Source organism: Monopterus albus, unplaced genomic scaffold, assembly GCF_001952655.1.
Source record: "Monopterus albus unplaced genomic scaffold, M_albus_1.0 scaffold277.1, whole genome shotgun sequence".
In the NCBI taxonomy this organism is placed as follows: Eukaryota; Metazoa; Chordata; class Actinopteri; order Synbranchiformes; family Synbranchidae; genus Monopterus; species Monopterus albus.
Genome location: NW_018128157.1, coordinates 889,293 through 907,152, shown reverse-complemented (window position 1 = coordinate 907,152; position 17,860 = coordinate 889,293). Strand labels below are relative to the sequence as shown.

The 17,860-nt window shown below is 43.2% G+C and overlaps 1 protein-coding gene across 2 annotated transcripts in view; it reads right to left on the bottom strand.

The window, feature by feature from the left end:
- Positions 1–3,385: 3,385 nt before the first annotated feature.
- Positions 3,386–17,860, bottom strand: part of ubr2 (ubiquitin protein ligase E3 component n-recognin 2) — a 55,707-nt gene continuing 41,232 nt past the window's right edge. For both annotated transcript variants that reach the window (XM_020622301.1, XM_020622300.1), the window contains 16 exons: positions 12,791–12,884; positions 12,424–12,585; positions 11,571–11,659; positions 11,432–11,492; positions 10,736–10,884; positions 10,581–10,636; positions 9,252–9,348; positions 9,090–9,157; positions 8,874–9,012; positions 8,486–8,576; positions 6,366–6,496; positions 6,111–6,219; positions 5,863–5,997; positions 5,587–5,757; positions 4,275–4,376; positions 3,386–3,958 (listed from right to left, as the gene is read on the bottom strand). In XM_020622301.1, coding sequence (XP_020477957.1) covers positions 3,817–3,958; positions 4,275–4,376; positions 5,587–5,757; positions 5,863–5,997; positions 6,111–6,219; positions 6,366–6,496; positions 8,486–8,576; positions 8,874–9,012; positions 9,090–9,157; positions 9,252–9,348; positions 10,581–10,636; positions 10,736–10,884; positions 11,432–11,492; positions 11,571–11,659; positions 12,424–12,585; positions 12,791–12,884 — 1,796 coding nt within the window. In that variant the 3' untranslated portion in view covers positions 3,386–3,816. The remainder of the gene's footprint in view (positions 3,959–4,274; positions 4,377–5,586; positions 5,758–5,862; positions 5,998–6,110; positions 6,220–6,365; positions 6,497–8,485; positions 8,577–8,873; positions 9,013–9,089; positions 9,158–9,251; positions 9,349–10,580; positions 10,637–10,735; positions 10,885–11,431; positions 11,493–11,570; positions 11,660–12,423; positions 12,586–12,790; positions 12,885–17,860) is intronic.

Below are 17,860 nucleotides of genomic sequence, written 5' to 3'. Positions count from 1 at the left end.
GTGGTAGCACAGTGGTCATCTCGACAGGATGAAGCTAATGAACATACTGCAGGCACAGGTCAGTGAGAGACCTGTAACTCTGCTCCTCACACAACGTTTGGCTTACCCGGTTTCAGACTGGCTCCAGATCAACATCAGAAGTCGTCCTGCATCACAAGTCATAGGTGAAAGTAAACAGGCCTCTCTCACTGTAACACTGTAGTCAAGGCCTGTGAGAGTAACTGCATTTGTCAATCTGCTGGATCCTGTAGAACCTTGTACATGCTGATAACATCATCAAATGTTATTTAAATGGGACAGTTAAACTCAGTCTAGTTTTAACAGCCTGCGATTTCCATTCTGCTGTCAGCAGCTTCATCAAATTTGTTTCACTTTAAAAATCTGCATTAAGGCCTCACATTTGTATTCTGACCGGGGGCCAACAAAGGACTGACAAGGGGCCAATTGGGGGCCAACAAAGGACTGACGAGGGGCCAATTGGGGTCCAAAAAAAGACTGACCGGGGACCGACAAAGCTGGAGTAATCTGTCAGGACAAGTTACTGATATTTGTCTATTTTATAAATTTTTCTAAGGGGTTTTATTGATTCCTTTTGGGGAGGGGGCATTAATTTATTAGTTTTTGATGCATTTTATTAATATTGTTGTCAAGTCTACCGATATACTGATGAATATTTAGCATGTTTTAAAAAAGTAATTTAATATTTTTATGAACAATTGTAGTTTGAGGGTTAATACCAACACTCGTCTGTTTTTCTTTTTATTTTCCTCTTTTATTTCAATGTTAATAACCTGATAAAATGGAGTAAAAGTCTACCAAAAAAAATAAATGTGCCAGATGTCACAATCTTTCCTATTCCTCAGAGGACAAACCCTTTAGATTTGAATTACTGTGCCTCTAGCGCTGCCCTCAGGAAAACTGACTGCAAATCAATAAATCTGACTGGCTGACGCTCAGTTTTCCACATCTTGTACTGCAGCTCTTAAGACAAACAGAAAAACTTTTAAAGTTTTTATTTTGTTATTATACAATATTGTACATGTACCCATTTATACAGGAATTCACATATTAACAAGCGAGAAGTGATGAGGCAACCAGGTGACCCTGAAGAAAAACTGACTAATACACATGAAGTACCTCCAACATAAAAAAGTACTTGGTTCATGAGCCTGAAAATCAGATTTAAAAAACAAACAATAAATAAATTAATGCTTGAATTCACTTTAACCTGGATGTTTGCTCACATTTCAACACAAACCCAAAGCCATGAGAAAGGAAGTGATATCACAGCTCACCAAAGAAACAAAACCCAGTCTTGTTAAATAAAATGTCAAAACGAAACTAAAGTAAAAAAAAATATCAGCCACTCATTCCTACCTCGATACACTGCTCTGATATGTTGCAGAACTGATCAACACAGAACCAAACTATTTCTAATAGGACACAATCTGTTGTCATGAAAACAGAAAAATCAACTGAGCATTGCGATTAAATTCAGAATAGAGCTGCAACAAATAATTAATCTATTAGTTGACTGGAAGAAAGCTTGGTAATTTTTCAAAGCTGCCATAAACTTACAGGTTTCAGCTTCTCAAATTAGCTGTCCACTACTTTAGTTATTGATTATTAAGTCATTTTCAATTAAAAAATACTGGTTTTCAAATTTTAGACTTGGCTGCTTTAATCAATCACAGGTTTGGACGATAATGTGATCGCAACTTCCAGTTTTCTGATTTTTATTGAGCAAAGAATCAAGAACACAAATCAGAACTATTGAATAAAAACTGCAACACCTGATTAATTCTGATGTTCGTTAACATTGTCTCAAACAGCTGGATACTTTCACTACAGTTTAGTGGCTTTATTGTCCAGTACTGCAGTGTTTGTGTGTCTGTCAGTCATTTATGTATGTATTCATGTATGAATTGTGTTGCTGACAACAAAGGTTTGAGAGGGAAAGTTGTTTGCTTCTTTGGACATGTCTTTTCCTTTAAGTTTAAAGTGTCCCGTGAGACATTAATAAAACCTTTTTCATTTGTTGTCTTTGCTCAAATGACTTTTTTCCTGTTACGTCACCGAATGTTCCATGTTTTCAGATGTTATGAGTCACAGCATGTTTACAGATTATCTACAGTTGGTCTTTGAAAATGATCAACTGATTTGGGTAGAAGAAGAAAGGAAGGCTTCACTTGTGAGGGGGGCAGATTTAGTCTGTTTAATAACCAAAGCTCGAAAGAGTCTCCACACACATGCTGATGTTTCCATTGTGAAGTGCAAAAGTTCTCTGATCATGCAGTTTTTGTATCTGACTGCAGATTCTGTCTTTGATCCAAGCAAATATTTGTTTACTTGTACGTGTAACTGTATTTGTGCAACGTTGCATCAGCATGTGTGCAACTTTGTTCTTGTTGCCTAAACTCCTGGGACTAAAGGTTGTGAGGAGTACTGAGAAGGTTCCAGTGATTACAGGCAACACCTGCCACACCTGTTTTGGACAACATGAAACTAAAGAGGCTGAAACATCTGTGCTGATGTGACAAGCTAAGAAAGTCCTATTTTTAAATGAGTAAAGTATTACTGGTCACAAAGACCAAATGAAAACCTTTGTGCTGAGAAACTGTGTTAAAGCTGCAGCCGATCATTTATTTATTGGTTATTTTCTTAATTAATCAGTTAGCTTGGTCTATAAAATGTCAGGAAATAGTGAACAATGCTGTTTCTAGTTTCAGTTTGACTTTGATCTTCTCAAATGTCCTGTTTTCCCAGACCAACAGTCCAAACTGGCCTATCATCACATCTGAGAAGCTGGAAAACAGGTCAGTTCTTTGGTAACTGTGCTTGAAAATGAGAACTAGCAAGTCTGTTATCAAAACAGTTGCTGATTAAATTTGTCAGTTGACTAATTGATTGATTATTTGCCCTAATCTAAAGGTGTGAAGAGTCACTGGTTCCTAAAGTGATTTTTCTCATTTTCTTTGAATGAATACAAGTTCTTGCTCTGATCAGCAGCTTCTCTAAAGACTACACTACTCACAAGCCTCTGCTCTTGCTGCTTTTAAAACTGCCAAATGTATCATCCCATCTCTACAAAAGTGAACCCCGCAAGTTAGACTTTTTTAGAAACGTTAGGATGTGAAGCTTTGTGATTAGCTGTTAGCAAAACACACCCTGAGAATTGTAGTTTCTTGTCCACATTCTTCTTCTCAAAGTAGCGGATGTTTCCTGTCCACAAACTGTTGCCAACACCTCACACTTCACTCACCTGCAGAAACAACACACCTGTCTGAACATCAGAACCAATCAGAAACGTGGGTGGTGATGTCCAAAACCAGCTGACTGGTGATGACAGCAGGTTTAAATATGAAGGGTCAAGAAAAGGCAAAGATGAAACAGTTGAGTTTATCAGAAAAACATGACATGTTCACATCTGAATGTACCTGTCACTTAGTCTACTGCACATGGGCTGGCTTCCAGTTTGCTCACTCTCAAGAGCGTTTTCCTGTTTCTGCTGAACATCACATGGATTTTTAAACAATCGCACAAAAAGTCAGAAAGTCTCTGAAAGCACAAAGTTTCCAATATAAGGAAAACGGCAACGATGAAACGTGAATGGTGGACGGGTCATGGGCGGGTCAGAGCTCAGACAGAAGCCAAATGTCTGAAAGAAAAAAAAAATCCCTGAAAGCTGATCTGAGCTCAGCGCTGGGCAGGAGAAGGATGGCTGATCGAGAGGAAAGGCTGCTTATTAGGCGGGACAAGAGCTGAGAACAAATTGCTGGCAGTCTCTGAGTGTGGGGGGTGGAGCCAAGATGGACATCACAGGTGCTGCCAGTCAATGGCAACCAGCGTCTGATTGGCCTCCTGAGCGTGGCCGATGATCTCGGCAATGGCGTGCTGACGCCACAAACGCTCAATCTTCCTGTACCGCTCCAAACACAAGTGGAGAGGGTTCCCCCGCCTGCAGGGACACACACAAACAACAAATATATAAGCACATACATAAACAAGTAAACAAATAGATAAGTAAACAAAACACAAAAACAAGAAATAAACAGAAATACTCAATACAAATAATTTAAATTGATGGAAATGTAATCAAAAACACATGAACAACCCAAACACTAATACACAAACAAAGAAACAAAACAAATAAATAGAAACAGAACAAACAAAGCCACTGAAACAAAGTGTTCTGTATTAGCGTGTAGCTACTGTGAGGGTTAGGGTTACTGTGAGGACATTTCTGCACCGTGGGGTTTAGGCTGAACACCTACTTGAGGCCCTGGTCGGTCTCTCCGTAGTCATCCAGGTATGGAGGAGGATAGAAACAGCCCTTTGTTTTACCTGCTACAAACAACACCTGACTCTCTCTGACCCTACACACACGCACACACACACACACACACACAAAACATCATTGCTGCACAAAAACAAGTCGGTGGATACAAAAATCATAAATACTACTCCTAATAATCTTTACAAGAAACAAAACAAAGAACTGGAACTGTACTCTAAATACAATGTATGGCATAATGTTTACAGGTTTAGTATACTTCTACCAGACAGTGTGTATGGTTTGACCTGCACAGACTATGTGCACGGTAACATACAGGTATATTCAGGACAGTCAGCTCTAAACAGCTCCACAGTTAGATACAGGTCAATAACAACAAAAACAAAATCATCCTTTGAAAGTGTTAAGACACACTTTTGGACCAGTGGAACTTTTTCATAGTTCTTAGAACAGTTGGACAAAGTTCCGTCTTTTCGTGGCGTGAAGTACTATGAATCGTTCCATTCTGTCTTACACAATGCCGAGAGGCTTTCTGGTTTTATGATTCTGAAAAAATGTGACTATTTGGAGTTATGAGGGGTGCCAAGCTAATCTAGAGGTAGCCAAGATTAAATGTTAAATGGCTGTAAACAAGCAAAATGAGCAGCCATGAGCTCTTTAAGCATTAGCATTAAAAGCACTGTGTGTAAACACACAGCTGACTGTGTGTGTGAGAGGGGAGACCGACAGAGAGAAAGTACAGTGGAGAAACAAAGCTGCATAGTCGGCATCAACCCCGGAGGCTACGCTCGGTGATGGTTAAGGGACGTACAGTGTGTACCACTGGTTAGACTTCCATAGTGGAAATGCGACACAAGTTACCCTAAATTTGTGGTATTTAATCGGTTCATGTAGAAACATGTTACTGCATTTGTCTCTTGTTTGCACTTTCAGTACATTACACCATCACGATGTGTCAGAAATCAGTGTTGATATTAGAATCAGAATCAGCTTTACTGGCCAGGTGTGTTGGACACACGAGGAATTTGACTCTGGAATTAAACAGTATATGCAGTTTATTTTACACTACAATATAGCATCTCCACCTTTCTACGAACGTGCGTAGCCTGAATTTCCGCTAAGCTTATACCCATTTTCTAGTGCTATCCCAAGATTTTCCACTGGCCCTCCACTACATATTAAATGCAGGTGCCACTAAACTACATGTCAGCAGTAGTAGCAGTACTATCAGTAGAAGGGTTAGTAGTAGAAGTACCCCTGGCAGCAGAAGTATTATAGACCAGGTGTGCTACCTGAGGAAGAGTCCAAGGCCAGCTCCACAGGTGAAGGTGTGGGCGGTGCAGGCTCCTACGTCCTCTCCTTCCACCTCGGTCTGACAGCAGTAACTCTGAGAACACAGCATGGAGCCACAGACCAGACACAAGGTGGGGGCACGAGACTTATCCCCACCTGACCGTGGACACCTACACAGACAACACACAGACAGCTGGGGCTTACATACATGTAGCAGGAGATGTGTGTGTGTGTGTGTGTGTGTGTGTGTGTGTGTGATATACATGTGCACTGACGTGAAGCTAGATGCCTGGTTGATCAGGACACTGTAATCTTCAGGCAAGTCAATCAGTCTGTTCGATTCTCTGGGGAACCTGATGATGACTCCGCCCCCCTGCAGTGTCTCTCTCACTCCTGGATGACAACACCACCTGTTTGACATCACACACACACACAGAGTTTACATTATATGTAACAGAGGGCTGTGATTAAGATTCATCACATCATCAGGCGATCACATGATCACAGAGAATGTGTGTGTTACCTGTGTATGAGTGGCTCCAGCAGTGTATGGTGGCTTAGATGGAGTTGCAGCAAATTGGAGGGCAGACTGAGGTAGCTGCACAGCGCCTCCCACTGACTCGGACCTGCAACTACAACAGAAATAGAGAGGGTCTCTTCCTGCTTTTTTCTCTGAGCTTACCGTCCAGAGAACCCTAACCCACCACAGAGAAACACCGTGAACCTCTGTTTTCAGTCTGTTGTTGTTGTATTACTGCACTTGTCTGGTTGTTCTTACCCAGCAAGTCAGCAGGCGGTGCCGTAGAGTTCAAGTAGTGGAAGAAAAGGGCAGTGGCGCGAAGAAACGGCAGGACACCAGCTTTAACACATCGCCATAACTGCCACCCAGAGGACACCTCAGGTAATACACTGATCAACACACACAAACAGCTGCTTTTTAATCACAAAAAACTGCGATATTTAACACTTGACATGGAAATAAAGCTAGATGTAGTGAAAAGGATAAACAGAATACTGGGAAATAATTAGAGATTGTATTTTTTTAGTAATTACCTAAGTCTAGGTTTATTGCCTCTGCCCAGGGATTATATTTTTGTTGGTTTGTTTGGCTGTTAACAGCATAACTCAAAAAGTAATGAATGGATGTTGATGAAATGTGTTGGAGAGGTAGGGTACGGCCCACAGTACAACTGATTGGTGCTGATCCATATCATAATTTGCATGCAGTAGTATCTTTCCAACTGTGAAACTCTTCCCCACTGTGAGTGCTGGAAAGGCTGCTGACTGTATGTGAGCCCCCTTGTGGCCAAAGTGCGCTGCTGCCAAGTTAGAATTTGTTCTGATGCTGTCAGAGAAGTGAGTGCTTGTTACCGGACCAAGCTAAGTCTGTTAGCAGGCAGCTACATCTGGTTCAGAGCTCAGTAGTCTGTCTTCTCGTCCTCAGAAGTCTGGACTTCAACATCCGACTTACTACTATCATCACCTGTTATCACTGTAAACAAGCTGTGCATCAGGAAATGGAGTAAAGCACATACTTAGTACGGCATGTATGTCACATCTGGTCAGCTCAACCCAACGCACCCCCAGAACTACAGCTGTCCAGAACCCAGTGACAGCCTACTGTCTCTCTATGTGTGGGTAGTAAGGGGGGCACTACATGCAGCCAGATGGTGTGATTTGTGTGTGTGTCTATGAAGGACTGTAAGTACACATTGTTTTGTCAGGCTGCATGGGACATTTATTTAGATAAATGTTTGTCCATCTGTCTCTTTGTGGCTGTGTGTGGCTGTGGCTCATGAGGTAGGGCAGTCGTCTCCTGACCAGCAAGTTGGTGGTTCGACTCCCGGTCTCCCCGCATGCCTAAGTGTCCCTGAGCAAGACACTGAACCCCGAATTGCTCCTGGTGGCTTGACTAGCGCCGGTGCATGGCAGCTTGTCGTCATCAGTGTGTGAATGTTGTGTGTGAATGGGTGAATGGTGTATCATCTCTGTAAAGCGCTTTGGCCAGTGCAACACACTGTGAGAAAGCGCTATATAAAATACAGTCCATTTACCATATTCCTGGCCTTTAGTAATCACTCATGCCTGCTGTTTCTCTTGATTAACTTTCAAACTAATGATGATACCAGCATCATTCCAAATGCCAATGGTAGGTTTTCATGGTCAAGCAAATATGGGGGTCAAACTATCATGAACATATTGCTTTTATGGCATTATGAGGAAATGAGTTGCCCCTCGGTGGAGGTCTGCTCTCGCAAAGTGCCGTCTAGTTTTGTTTATTTATTTAAAAATTGGAGAAATAAACATGGAAACGTATATAAATTCAATGTATAAATATATGCGTAAGAGAAAAAAAAAATGTAATTGTATTTTTTTAAACCAACGACTCTTGTTATCATGCTTGCATACAACGAGATCATGTGGCCTCTCATGTACCTACATACAATAGGTCTAAAACAAGAAATCTCAGTAAAAACTGACAGAAAAGTGAGTAGTTGAGCTGCTTTTGGCAAAATGTTGATTAGTTTTTATTTCATTCATGCTCATATTTTAAGTAATTAATTTATTTCGAGTGTCACTTATCAGAGCGGCCTCTGGTGATTAATCATTTAATCAATATCAGCTCACCAAGTGAAGGCAGCTCAGCCTCACCTCCATTTTAAATCTGTTTGCTGTCGGTCAATTCTGACTTTACTCCAACATTTTAAACTTACTGATGAGTCTAAAAAATAAAAACAATAAAATGTCACTACCTAAAAGTGAAGATGACTGATTTACAGCTGTGTACTCAATCAAATCTACCCAATCATCATAAACGTCAACATAAATCATTAAATAATCCAGTTTCATTGTTTAATACTGTATCTCTATTACTGAAATTAATGACAAGTGAGTGACCTGCCGAGGTGTTTCCTCAGAGTGTTGTACAGCTGACAGGTGAGCTCCTCCTCCTGGGACCCTCCTGTGTCCTGATCCATACACACCTCCTCTACAAAGAGACAGATGGACAAATGGGAGAGACATGTAATTAAGTGAGAGACAAGCAGACAGACAAGTAAGACAACAGTACCAGGGCTCCAGACTGTGGCCTTTTAGTCGCATTTTGCAACAGTTTGTAGCAACACTGTGACTAAATTTTATAACTAGGCACCCTAGTGCCACTTGCAAATACATACCCCATTTGTTTTATATAAATATCATGGTACACTGTGAAACACCAGGAGGGAGCGACAATCAGAGAGAGAGAGTGTGTGTGTGTGTGTGTGTGTGTGTGTGTGTGTCACACCTGTGTTGGAGGTGAGCAGGATCTGAACCAGGTGAGCCACAGTAACCAGGTGAAGGAGGTGGAGGTGGGCCGAGTCTACCACACTTTGTCCTGATTGGTCCAGACTGTGAACTGAGCTGTAGGACAACACACTGTACACCTGCAGAGACAGAAACACACTGGAAATGAACTGGTTTCAAGCTGGAGTTAAACTGGATATGATGCAATGAAACTCACCAGAAGGTGAAACATGTCGATATCAAGGATACACAGAGTGGCGTCTACCTGCGAGTCTGAGACCAGCGCTACAAGATGCAAAGAAACATGAAAAAAATTACAAACTTACACAACTGCTGAACACTGTCTGTGTGTTCAAGAAGGAGAGTGTGTTGTGTTTACCTGCAAGCAGTCTGATGAAGTGTGTATGAACTGTTTTTAGTGGAGCTGCAGTCCAACAGGCCGAACCGAACCTGGTGAGGGAGCTCAGACAGTTGTCCTGTAAGACACACACTGAGATTCACCTGTGCTGAATGTTTACATCGGTCAGACTGTCAAGACTGAACCCCTCTACAGATTAGAGATGGAACGGTTTGCAAAATTCACAGTTCATTTCACATCATTTTTTTTTTTCGGTATGGTTTTGGTAAAGCAGGCGGAGGGCACATGCTTTTCATTTATTTGGCACAAAAGTTAAATGTTTGCCTTCAAATTCTGGCTAAGACCGTAAAGAGCATAAACACTTCCTCAGTTTCAAGTGCAGCATAACTCAAACACACACTGCTTCACAATAACACTGATCTGTTCATTCCATTTTCATGCTCTTCTGCAGGATGGTGAGTTTGTTCATGTTCTCGGGCGACGAGATGTCCTTGCAGTAACAATGTACCCTGCTGTAGAGGAAACTCTCAGTCACCCGGGACAGTGAGGTAATGTCGTTTTCATCTATCATTATAGATTGTCACACAACAGTCAGACTTCCAGTCTATCGAATCCATCAATTCACACTGAGGCGTGTCACCCCTGGACCCAGTGTGCTTTTGCTGAGCTTCAGGTTAGTTTTTTTCTCTGGCACACTTAGGAATCACTCAAATCCCCAGTTATTGACTGGTATGAACTTTTTACTGATCTCTGTTATGTCTGGTCAGGCTCTGTAACTCTGAGCATTTTGGTTTCACTTGCCCCCACCCTCTGTATCAAGCTGTACAATTAATAGATTTGCTCATAAAAACGTTCTTATTTCTTCCTGATAACCCTGCATTACACTTTTTCTCTAGGTCATTTGTGCCGTCAGTTGGCCTGGGAAAGACCGTCTGTCCGGCCGCTGTCCTGCTGACAGACAGCTCTCTGATGACTGCTCATGTCTCACTTTCAGTGTGAATTCTCGGTAAATTCAAAGCAGACTGAAACAATGCTGGCAGATCCTCTAACTGTACTTTGTCTTGGCCTCTTGCCATTTTCAAGACTCATAGCTGCATCTGACACTTCATCCGTCCCAACTAGGCCTCACTGGATTACTGCCGCAAGGCCTTCCCCACATTAACTAACAAACAGCAGCAGGTGTGATGCTCTGCAGACTGATGCAGGTTGGGCCACAGCTCGATTACTGATCGGCTTCTGATCTGAAACAAACGCCTGTCTGAGAGGTAACAGTGACTTCATCCTGCACAGGTAGGTTGAACTCCAGCTGTGCCCTTCCTGACCAATCAGAGAGCCTGTACACAGTGTTACCTGTCGGCAAGGTAAACTTCCAAACAATGGCTTCTCCTCATCCATCAGCAGGTGCTCTGCAAAGAAAAACACTGTCAGCATGACCTTTGACCTCTCCGGTATGCGCGTGTATACCTATACATTGGATAGGGTGTGTGTGTGCCTGTCAGATGTACCTATACTCTGGATGGTGAAGGCGCAGGTGGACCAGCTCAGCACCGGGACTCTGTGGTCCTGCTCATTGGGGTTCACCTTCAGTCCCACTTTGTAGGTCGACATGCTGAAGGTGGTGATCATCTCACTGATGCTGCTGGAGAAAGGGTTCCTGAGGAACACAGTGACATCACCGCTGACATCATCCAGGTGAGTTCTCACAGAGACACCCTGTGGTGCTGCAGTTTGTGTACTAATGATCAGGTTAACATCTGAGCTGTAAATCTGAGTCACCTGGAGATCCGGCCCATAAAAATTACTGGTGAGCAATCATTCAGTCTCCACCTTTAGGAGGAGTTAGAGTTGATAGGTAGCTTTAATGAAGAGTTGCATTATTATTACTGTTAGAAACCAGGAAGTACAACTGTATATAGAGGTTATACTGGAAAAAAACCAATAGGTACATGCTTATGTACTGCTTGCCAATTTATTTTACCAGTAGTATGAACATAAAATAATGACCTGTTCAAGCAGCCTTAAGGAATGACTGTTAAACATGTAACAAACAGGATGTGATTAAATATTAAAGTGATTTACAGGTGAACAGCTCTGACAGAAACAGGCTCTGATAACCTCAGCACCCGAGGCAGAGCAAGATCCTTGGAAACTGATACAGGTTATCTATCAGTCAGGATCAACAGAAACAGCATTTGACTCACTGTGGAATGACGTCAACCCTGAATCCGTCAGGAACAGCAGGCTCCGCCTCCTCTGCTGCACCTGAAACACATAAAAATACAAAAATAACAGTTGGATGGGCCTGACCAGGAGTGACTCCGCCCTCTAAAGGTGACTTACTGTCAGACCGGTTCCCGTGGGAGGAATGTAGTGCTGCTATCTGCTGATTGGTCGTCTTAAGCCACACCTCAAGACTGGGATGATCGACACTGAAAGAAAGTGAGAAAGCACACCTGTCAGGTAACAACATCATCCTCAAGTTAATATATGAGCAAATCATCATAATCTGTTGGACATACAACAGTTCTGTGACTATCCGCATGTACCTGTGTGATCAGTGTACTCCTGCAGCCGAGAGAGCATATACCTGCGGTCAGCTGAGTGCGTACCTGGGGTCAGGTGTGTCTACCTGTGGTCAGCTGAGTGCGTACCTGGGGTCAGGTGTGTCTACCTGTGGTCAGCTGAGTGCGTACATGTGGTAAGGTATCTACCTGTGGTCAGCTGAGTGCGTACCTGTGGTCAGGTGTATCTACCTGCGATCGGATTAGTGTGTACCTGTGGTCAGGTGTATCTACCTGCAGTCAGCTGTGTGCGTACCTGTGGTCAGGTGTGTCTACCTGCGGTCAGCTGAGTGCGTACCTGTGGTCAGGTGTATCTACCTGCGGTCGGATTAGTGTGTACCTGGGGTCAGGTGTATCTACCTGCGGTCGGATTAGTGCGTACCTGTGGTCAGGTGTGTCTACCTGCGGTCAGCTGAGTGCGTACCTGTGGTCAGGTGTATCTACCTGTGGTCGGATTAGTGCGTACCTGTGGTCAGGTGTATCTACCTGCGGTCGGATTAGTGCGTACCTGGGGTCAGGTGCGCGTACCTGGGTTCAGGTGCATCTACCTGCAGTCAGCTGTGTGCGTACCTGTGGTCAGGTGTATCTACCTGAGGTCAGCTTAGTGCGTACCTGTGGTCAGTTGTATCTACCTGCGGTCAGCTGAGTGCACGTGTGGCAGCAGAGGGATCACAGTGTTGCTCAGACACTCGCAGAGCGGACACAGAAACTCTCCGTTCTCCACATCGTAGCTGGTGTGACCTCGAAGACGCTGCTGACGTCTCTGCTCCTTCAACTGTACCGCTTCAAAATACCTGAACACACACACGTTTGATTTCATTCCTTAAGGGGGAACTTGTAGTTGCTCTAATTTAATAACCTATAAACTTTAAAGGGAGACTTCTTTAGGAAGAGAAAGCATGAGCACATGAGCCTTGGGAATAGTTTTTACCTTTATGACACTTAAAAAGCCCCTAAGTATTGACTTCTGAAAGTTTTGCTGGCTGTTTGCTGTTGTACCTCTGCCAGCAGGTGGCATGCATGATGTGTCCACAGCTGGCTGTGTGGATCCCTAGCGACAGGTCAGGATGCATGAACAGAGGGTCCCGATGTTCTGAAACATACACACCCATCAGTCAGTTACCCATCACCTCTGATTGGTGACTGTCCTGATGACATCACAGTAGGTTTTTCCATTGTAGGAACCGACCAAAATGTGCTGAGACAAGTAAAACTTGGTACAGATTCTGCGTTTGTTTCCACTGCCCTCCGACTACTTTGGAGGTGGGCAGCTAAATTTCGGCACCCTTCAGGAAGTTATACTAAAACCAAGTACCCAGAATGTGAGGGAGGGGGTGGATGTGCACAGGGGAGTCACCTTTGATTAATTAAATTCCTGCATCTTCACACCACAAGCATTCTGCTCGTTAAGCATGATGCAATGTTCCACTTCCAGGTGCAAATACCGCCAGACCCAAATGGGGGAACCAGTCACCCTCTACAATAACTTCTTTTCTTTTCTTTAGCGAGTAAAAAAAAAAACACAACTACATTAAGATTCAAAAAGAGTAGTCAGTTATTCCAGCGTTTCTCATGGGGGGAGTCGCAACCCACTTCTGGGTCATGAGCATGTTTTAGGTGGGTCGCGAGAGACATGGTGGAAAAAAAATTGTTTTTGAGAGCAATATATTGTTGATTCAAATGCTTAGATAGTATCTAACATGGGGCTTTTGTTTTGAAATGCGTGCATGCGTGATATGCAGAGGCCTAACCTTGCCATGACAAGCTTTGATTGACGGGTGACAGTGTACACTCACTGAAGATAGGTCCACTTGTTAAGATGGCGAAGCGAAAATATGATTCAGACTGTTAAGTATGGATTTAGGGTTAATTTAGGGATTTAATTTTTTGTCAATTGCAAAATTGATGAATTAAGTGATTGTTTCAGCTCTAGGACTCTGTAGTTCATCAAGAGATTCTGGCAAGGATGCAATAGTTGTCTAGATTTTTATTTTCTCAATGTGTTATGGGATAAAAGGAGATTATGACAAACACTTTAGTGTGTGTGTACAGGGCGAAGGGAAAGCAAATCACGTGAACATATAGTCCTGTACCTCTGTGTTTTGAATGTAATGTGATATGTGGACACATGCTATGGTTATTTCAGATCATGTTATATTTTAAATCTTGTGAGTAAATTTAAGGTGGACTCTCTAGTACTGACTCTCTAGATGCTAGTACATTCTTCTGCTTATAACACATTTTTCTCTTTATTTAAATTGGATAGAGCTGGTCCGGCCGTGGAACACTGGACCAGCTCTATACCCTCTTCAGGGTGGCGGAGGGTTCATGGGAGTTTGCCCAACCAGTCCACATGTGTTTCGTGGATCTGGAGAAGGCATTCGACCGTGTCCCTCGCAGCGCCCTGTGGGGGGTGCTCCGGGAGTACGGGGTCCGGGGCCCTTTGCTAAGGGCCGTTCGGTCCCTGTACAACCGGAGCAGGAGCTTGGTTCGCATCGCCGGTAGTAAGTCAGACTTGTTTCCAGTGCGTGTTGGACTCCGGCAGGGCTGCCCTTTGTCACCGGTTCTGTTCATTATTTTTATGGACAGAATTTCTAGGCGCAGCCAGGGGCCGGAGGGAGTCCGGTTTGGGGACCACAGGATTTCGTCTCTGCTTTTTGCAGATGACGTTGTCCTGTTGGCCCCATCAAACCAGGACCTCCAGCATGCACTGGGGCGGTTTGCAGCCGAGTGTGAAGCGGCTGGGATGAGAATCAGCACCTCCAAATCCGAGGCCATGGTTCTCAGCCGGAAAAGGGTGGCTTGTTCCCTTCAGGTTGGTGGAGAGTGCCTGCCTCAAGTGGAGGAGTTCAAGTATCTTGGGGTCTTGTTCACGAGTGAGGGAAGGATGAAACGGGAGATTGACAGGCAGATCGGTGCAGCTTCTGCAGTAATGCGGTCGGTGTACCAGTCCGTCGTGGTGAAGAAGGAGCTGAGCTGTAAGGCGAAGCTCTCGATTTACTGGTCAATCTACGTTCAAACTCTCACCTATGGTCATGAACTTTGGGTCATGACCGAAAGGGCAAGATCCCGGATACAGGCGGCCAAAATGAGCTTTCTCCGCAGGGTGGCCGGGCGCACCCTTAGAGGTAGGGTGAGGAGCTCAGTCACCCGGGAGGAGCTCAGAGTAAAACCGCTGCTCTGCAAGGAACTGAACTGATCAAAGAACAATGCACATTTTCATACATTCATAGTACACACAATTCATGCATAGCAGTTATTTAGTATCTTGTCATTCATACATTCATTACTTAATTGTCATTGAGTATTTTCATCATGAGCAGAAGATGTTTGGTCTGAGCTTGTATTGTCATTTGTAATGGAGTTAGATTAATGTATGTTTAATAGGCAATACTTAACATCTATACAAGTAGTTTAATCACAGTACAAATGTTTGTGTTACAGTTATGTTATGAGTTCAGTTTCAAGATTTTCACTGAGTTTGTTTTCTACAATCTGGTTCACTGCAGGCCTTATTGGTGATTCGCCCAAAAGGGCCTGGAGATGGTTTTCCCCACCATTCATCACCATTGGGGTTTTTTATATCTCTGGGGACCCAAAAGAAAAAATGGGGGTCATTCAGGAATTTCCCCAAATAAAGAACAAAACAAAGAATAAATAAAAAGAATAAACAATAATCAATATATAATATAATCATAATAATAATATTAATAATAATAATAATAACCTTTAGTGCTATATAATGAAGCTAAAATAGCTCAAAAAGCCATACAAAAAACAGTAGAACCTAGCAAAATAAAACGCTAAAACATTCTTATACAAACTATACAAAGCATAACAAAAAGAACATCTCTATGGGCAAACAAAAGCAATTTAAATATCAAACGCCTGTTTAAAAAGGTGAGTTTTTAAAACTGATTTAAAAACCGCTAATTCGGTTATGCACCATAACTCTTGTGGTAGAGAGTTCCAAAGTCTGGGGCCATACACAGCAAAAGACCGGTCGCCACATTTCTTATATCGCAACCGTGGGACCACCAGGGCCAAGTGCCCCGTGGATCGCAGAGCTCTGCGCAAAGTATAAATAAACAACAGATCTGAAAGGTACGGCAGAGCGAGGCAGTGGACAGCCTTAAACACAAATAGCAACACCTTGAACTTCACTCTCTACTGTACTGGCAACCAGTGTAGTGAACGGAGAACAGGGGTAATATGGGCATATTTGGGGTGTTTGACAGCAGCCTAGCCGCAGCATTTTGGACCAGTTGCAACTTCCGAGCCAGGGGCTGAGACAGCCCAGCATACAGGGCATTACAATAGTCCAGGCGTGAGGTGATGAAAACGTAAATAGCTTTTTCTAAATCTGGACCCAATAGAAAAGGCTTAACCTTCGCTAAAAGCCTTAGGTGGAAGAAGCTGGTCTTAACTATGGTCCTAATCTGCTTATCGAAGTTAAATCTGCTGTCAAATATTACTCCAAGATTTTTAACAGAATCTTTGAGTGAAAGGACAGAGACATCTGAGCTAGGTAGAACTACAGTTGGATCAGGACTGATGAACATAAATTCAGTTTTACTTTCATTTAAATGAAGGAAATTCTGGGCTAACCATTTCTTAATATCTCAAATGCAATTCTGTAATGGGGCTAGTGCATTCGAGTCGGACTGAATCAGAGGCATGTAAATCTGAATATCATCAGCATAAAAATGAAAATGAACATTGTACCTTGATATAATTGAAGCCAGTGGCAGCACATATAGGGGGGACAGTAATGGCACCAGGATTGAGCCTTGTGGAACGCCTAAGATAAGAGGGACTATGTCGGAGGAAAAGCCATCAATGATAACCGAAAAGGTTCTGTTTGTTAAAAAAGAAATGAACCAATTTAGAGCCGCACCTCTCAGACAAGCAAGATGTTCAAGTTTAGAAATTAGAATCGCATGGTCGACAGTGTCAAAAGCTGCTGATAAATCTAAAAGGACCATCATAATGGAACATTTGGCATCAAGGGCCATGGTAACATCGTTATGGACCTTTAGTAGTGCAGACTCCATGCTATGGCGGGGCTTAAAGCCTGATTGGAACTTGTCAGCCATATCCAGGCAGTCTAAATGAGACTGCAGCTGGGTAAGGACAATGTTTTCCATGATCTTAGATACAAAAGGCAAAAGAGAGATAGGGCAAAAGTTGGAGACTAGGGAAGGGTCAAGGTTAGGTTTTTTGAAGAGTGGTCTCACTACTACATGCCTAAGGGCAGTAGGGACCACACCCATCTTCAAGCAACAATTTATGAAAGTGACCAGGAAGGGACCCACCGTGTCAATAACCTCTTTGGTCATCCTGGCTGGAAGAGGGTCCAGGGGGGAGGAGGCAGGCTTTAACTGTAGTACACATTTTTTAAGCTGGGGCAAAGAAATTGGAGTGAAAGAGTCTAGCATCTGCGATAACTGAGATACAGGCGATGCATACGGTGGGGGTTTAGGAATATTTTGCCTGATGGTCCTAACTTTATCAGTAAAATATCTCTGAAATTCATTAAAGTGCAGAACCGATCCCTCAATAACTGCATGCAGCGTCTCCGCAGGGCACGGGTGGTATCGTTCATCTAAGGGTCCGGGGTGTTTCTTGCCCTCCTCCTCTTAAAGGGAGAGTCCAGGACATGCAGGCCATCCTTCTTCCATTTATGGAGGCTAAAAAGGCATCCGTGAAATCCAAGATAGTTGAGGAAGTAATAATCCTACGGCGCTGACAGGGGGCCGTAGGTCTGATTACATTTGTCGGTGCCTGGACTTCAAAGCGAATTGCAAAGTGATCAGAGATGACCAAGTCTGATACATCTTTGATACATAGGGATAGGCCTTGAGAGATAATGAGGTCTAACGTGGCACCATGTTGATGAGTGGGGCATAGTACTGACTGAGTGAGATCAAAAGAATCCAGCAGTGCATTAAACTCACTCGATAGCTGGTCAGAGAGGCAGTTGAGATGAATATTAAAATCTCCACAAATGAGGAAGCAGTCGAACTGAGGAATAAGAGCTGCCAAAAGTTCCCCAAATTCATTAATAAA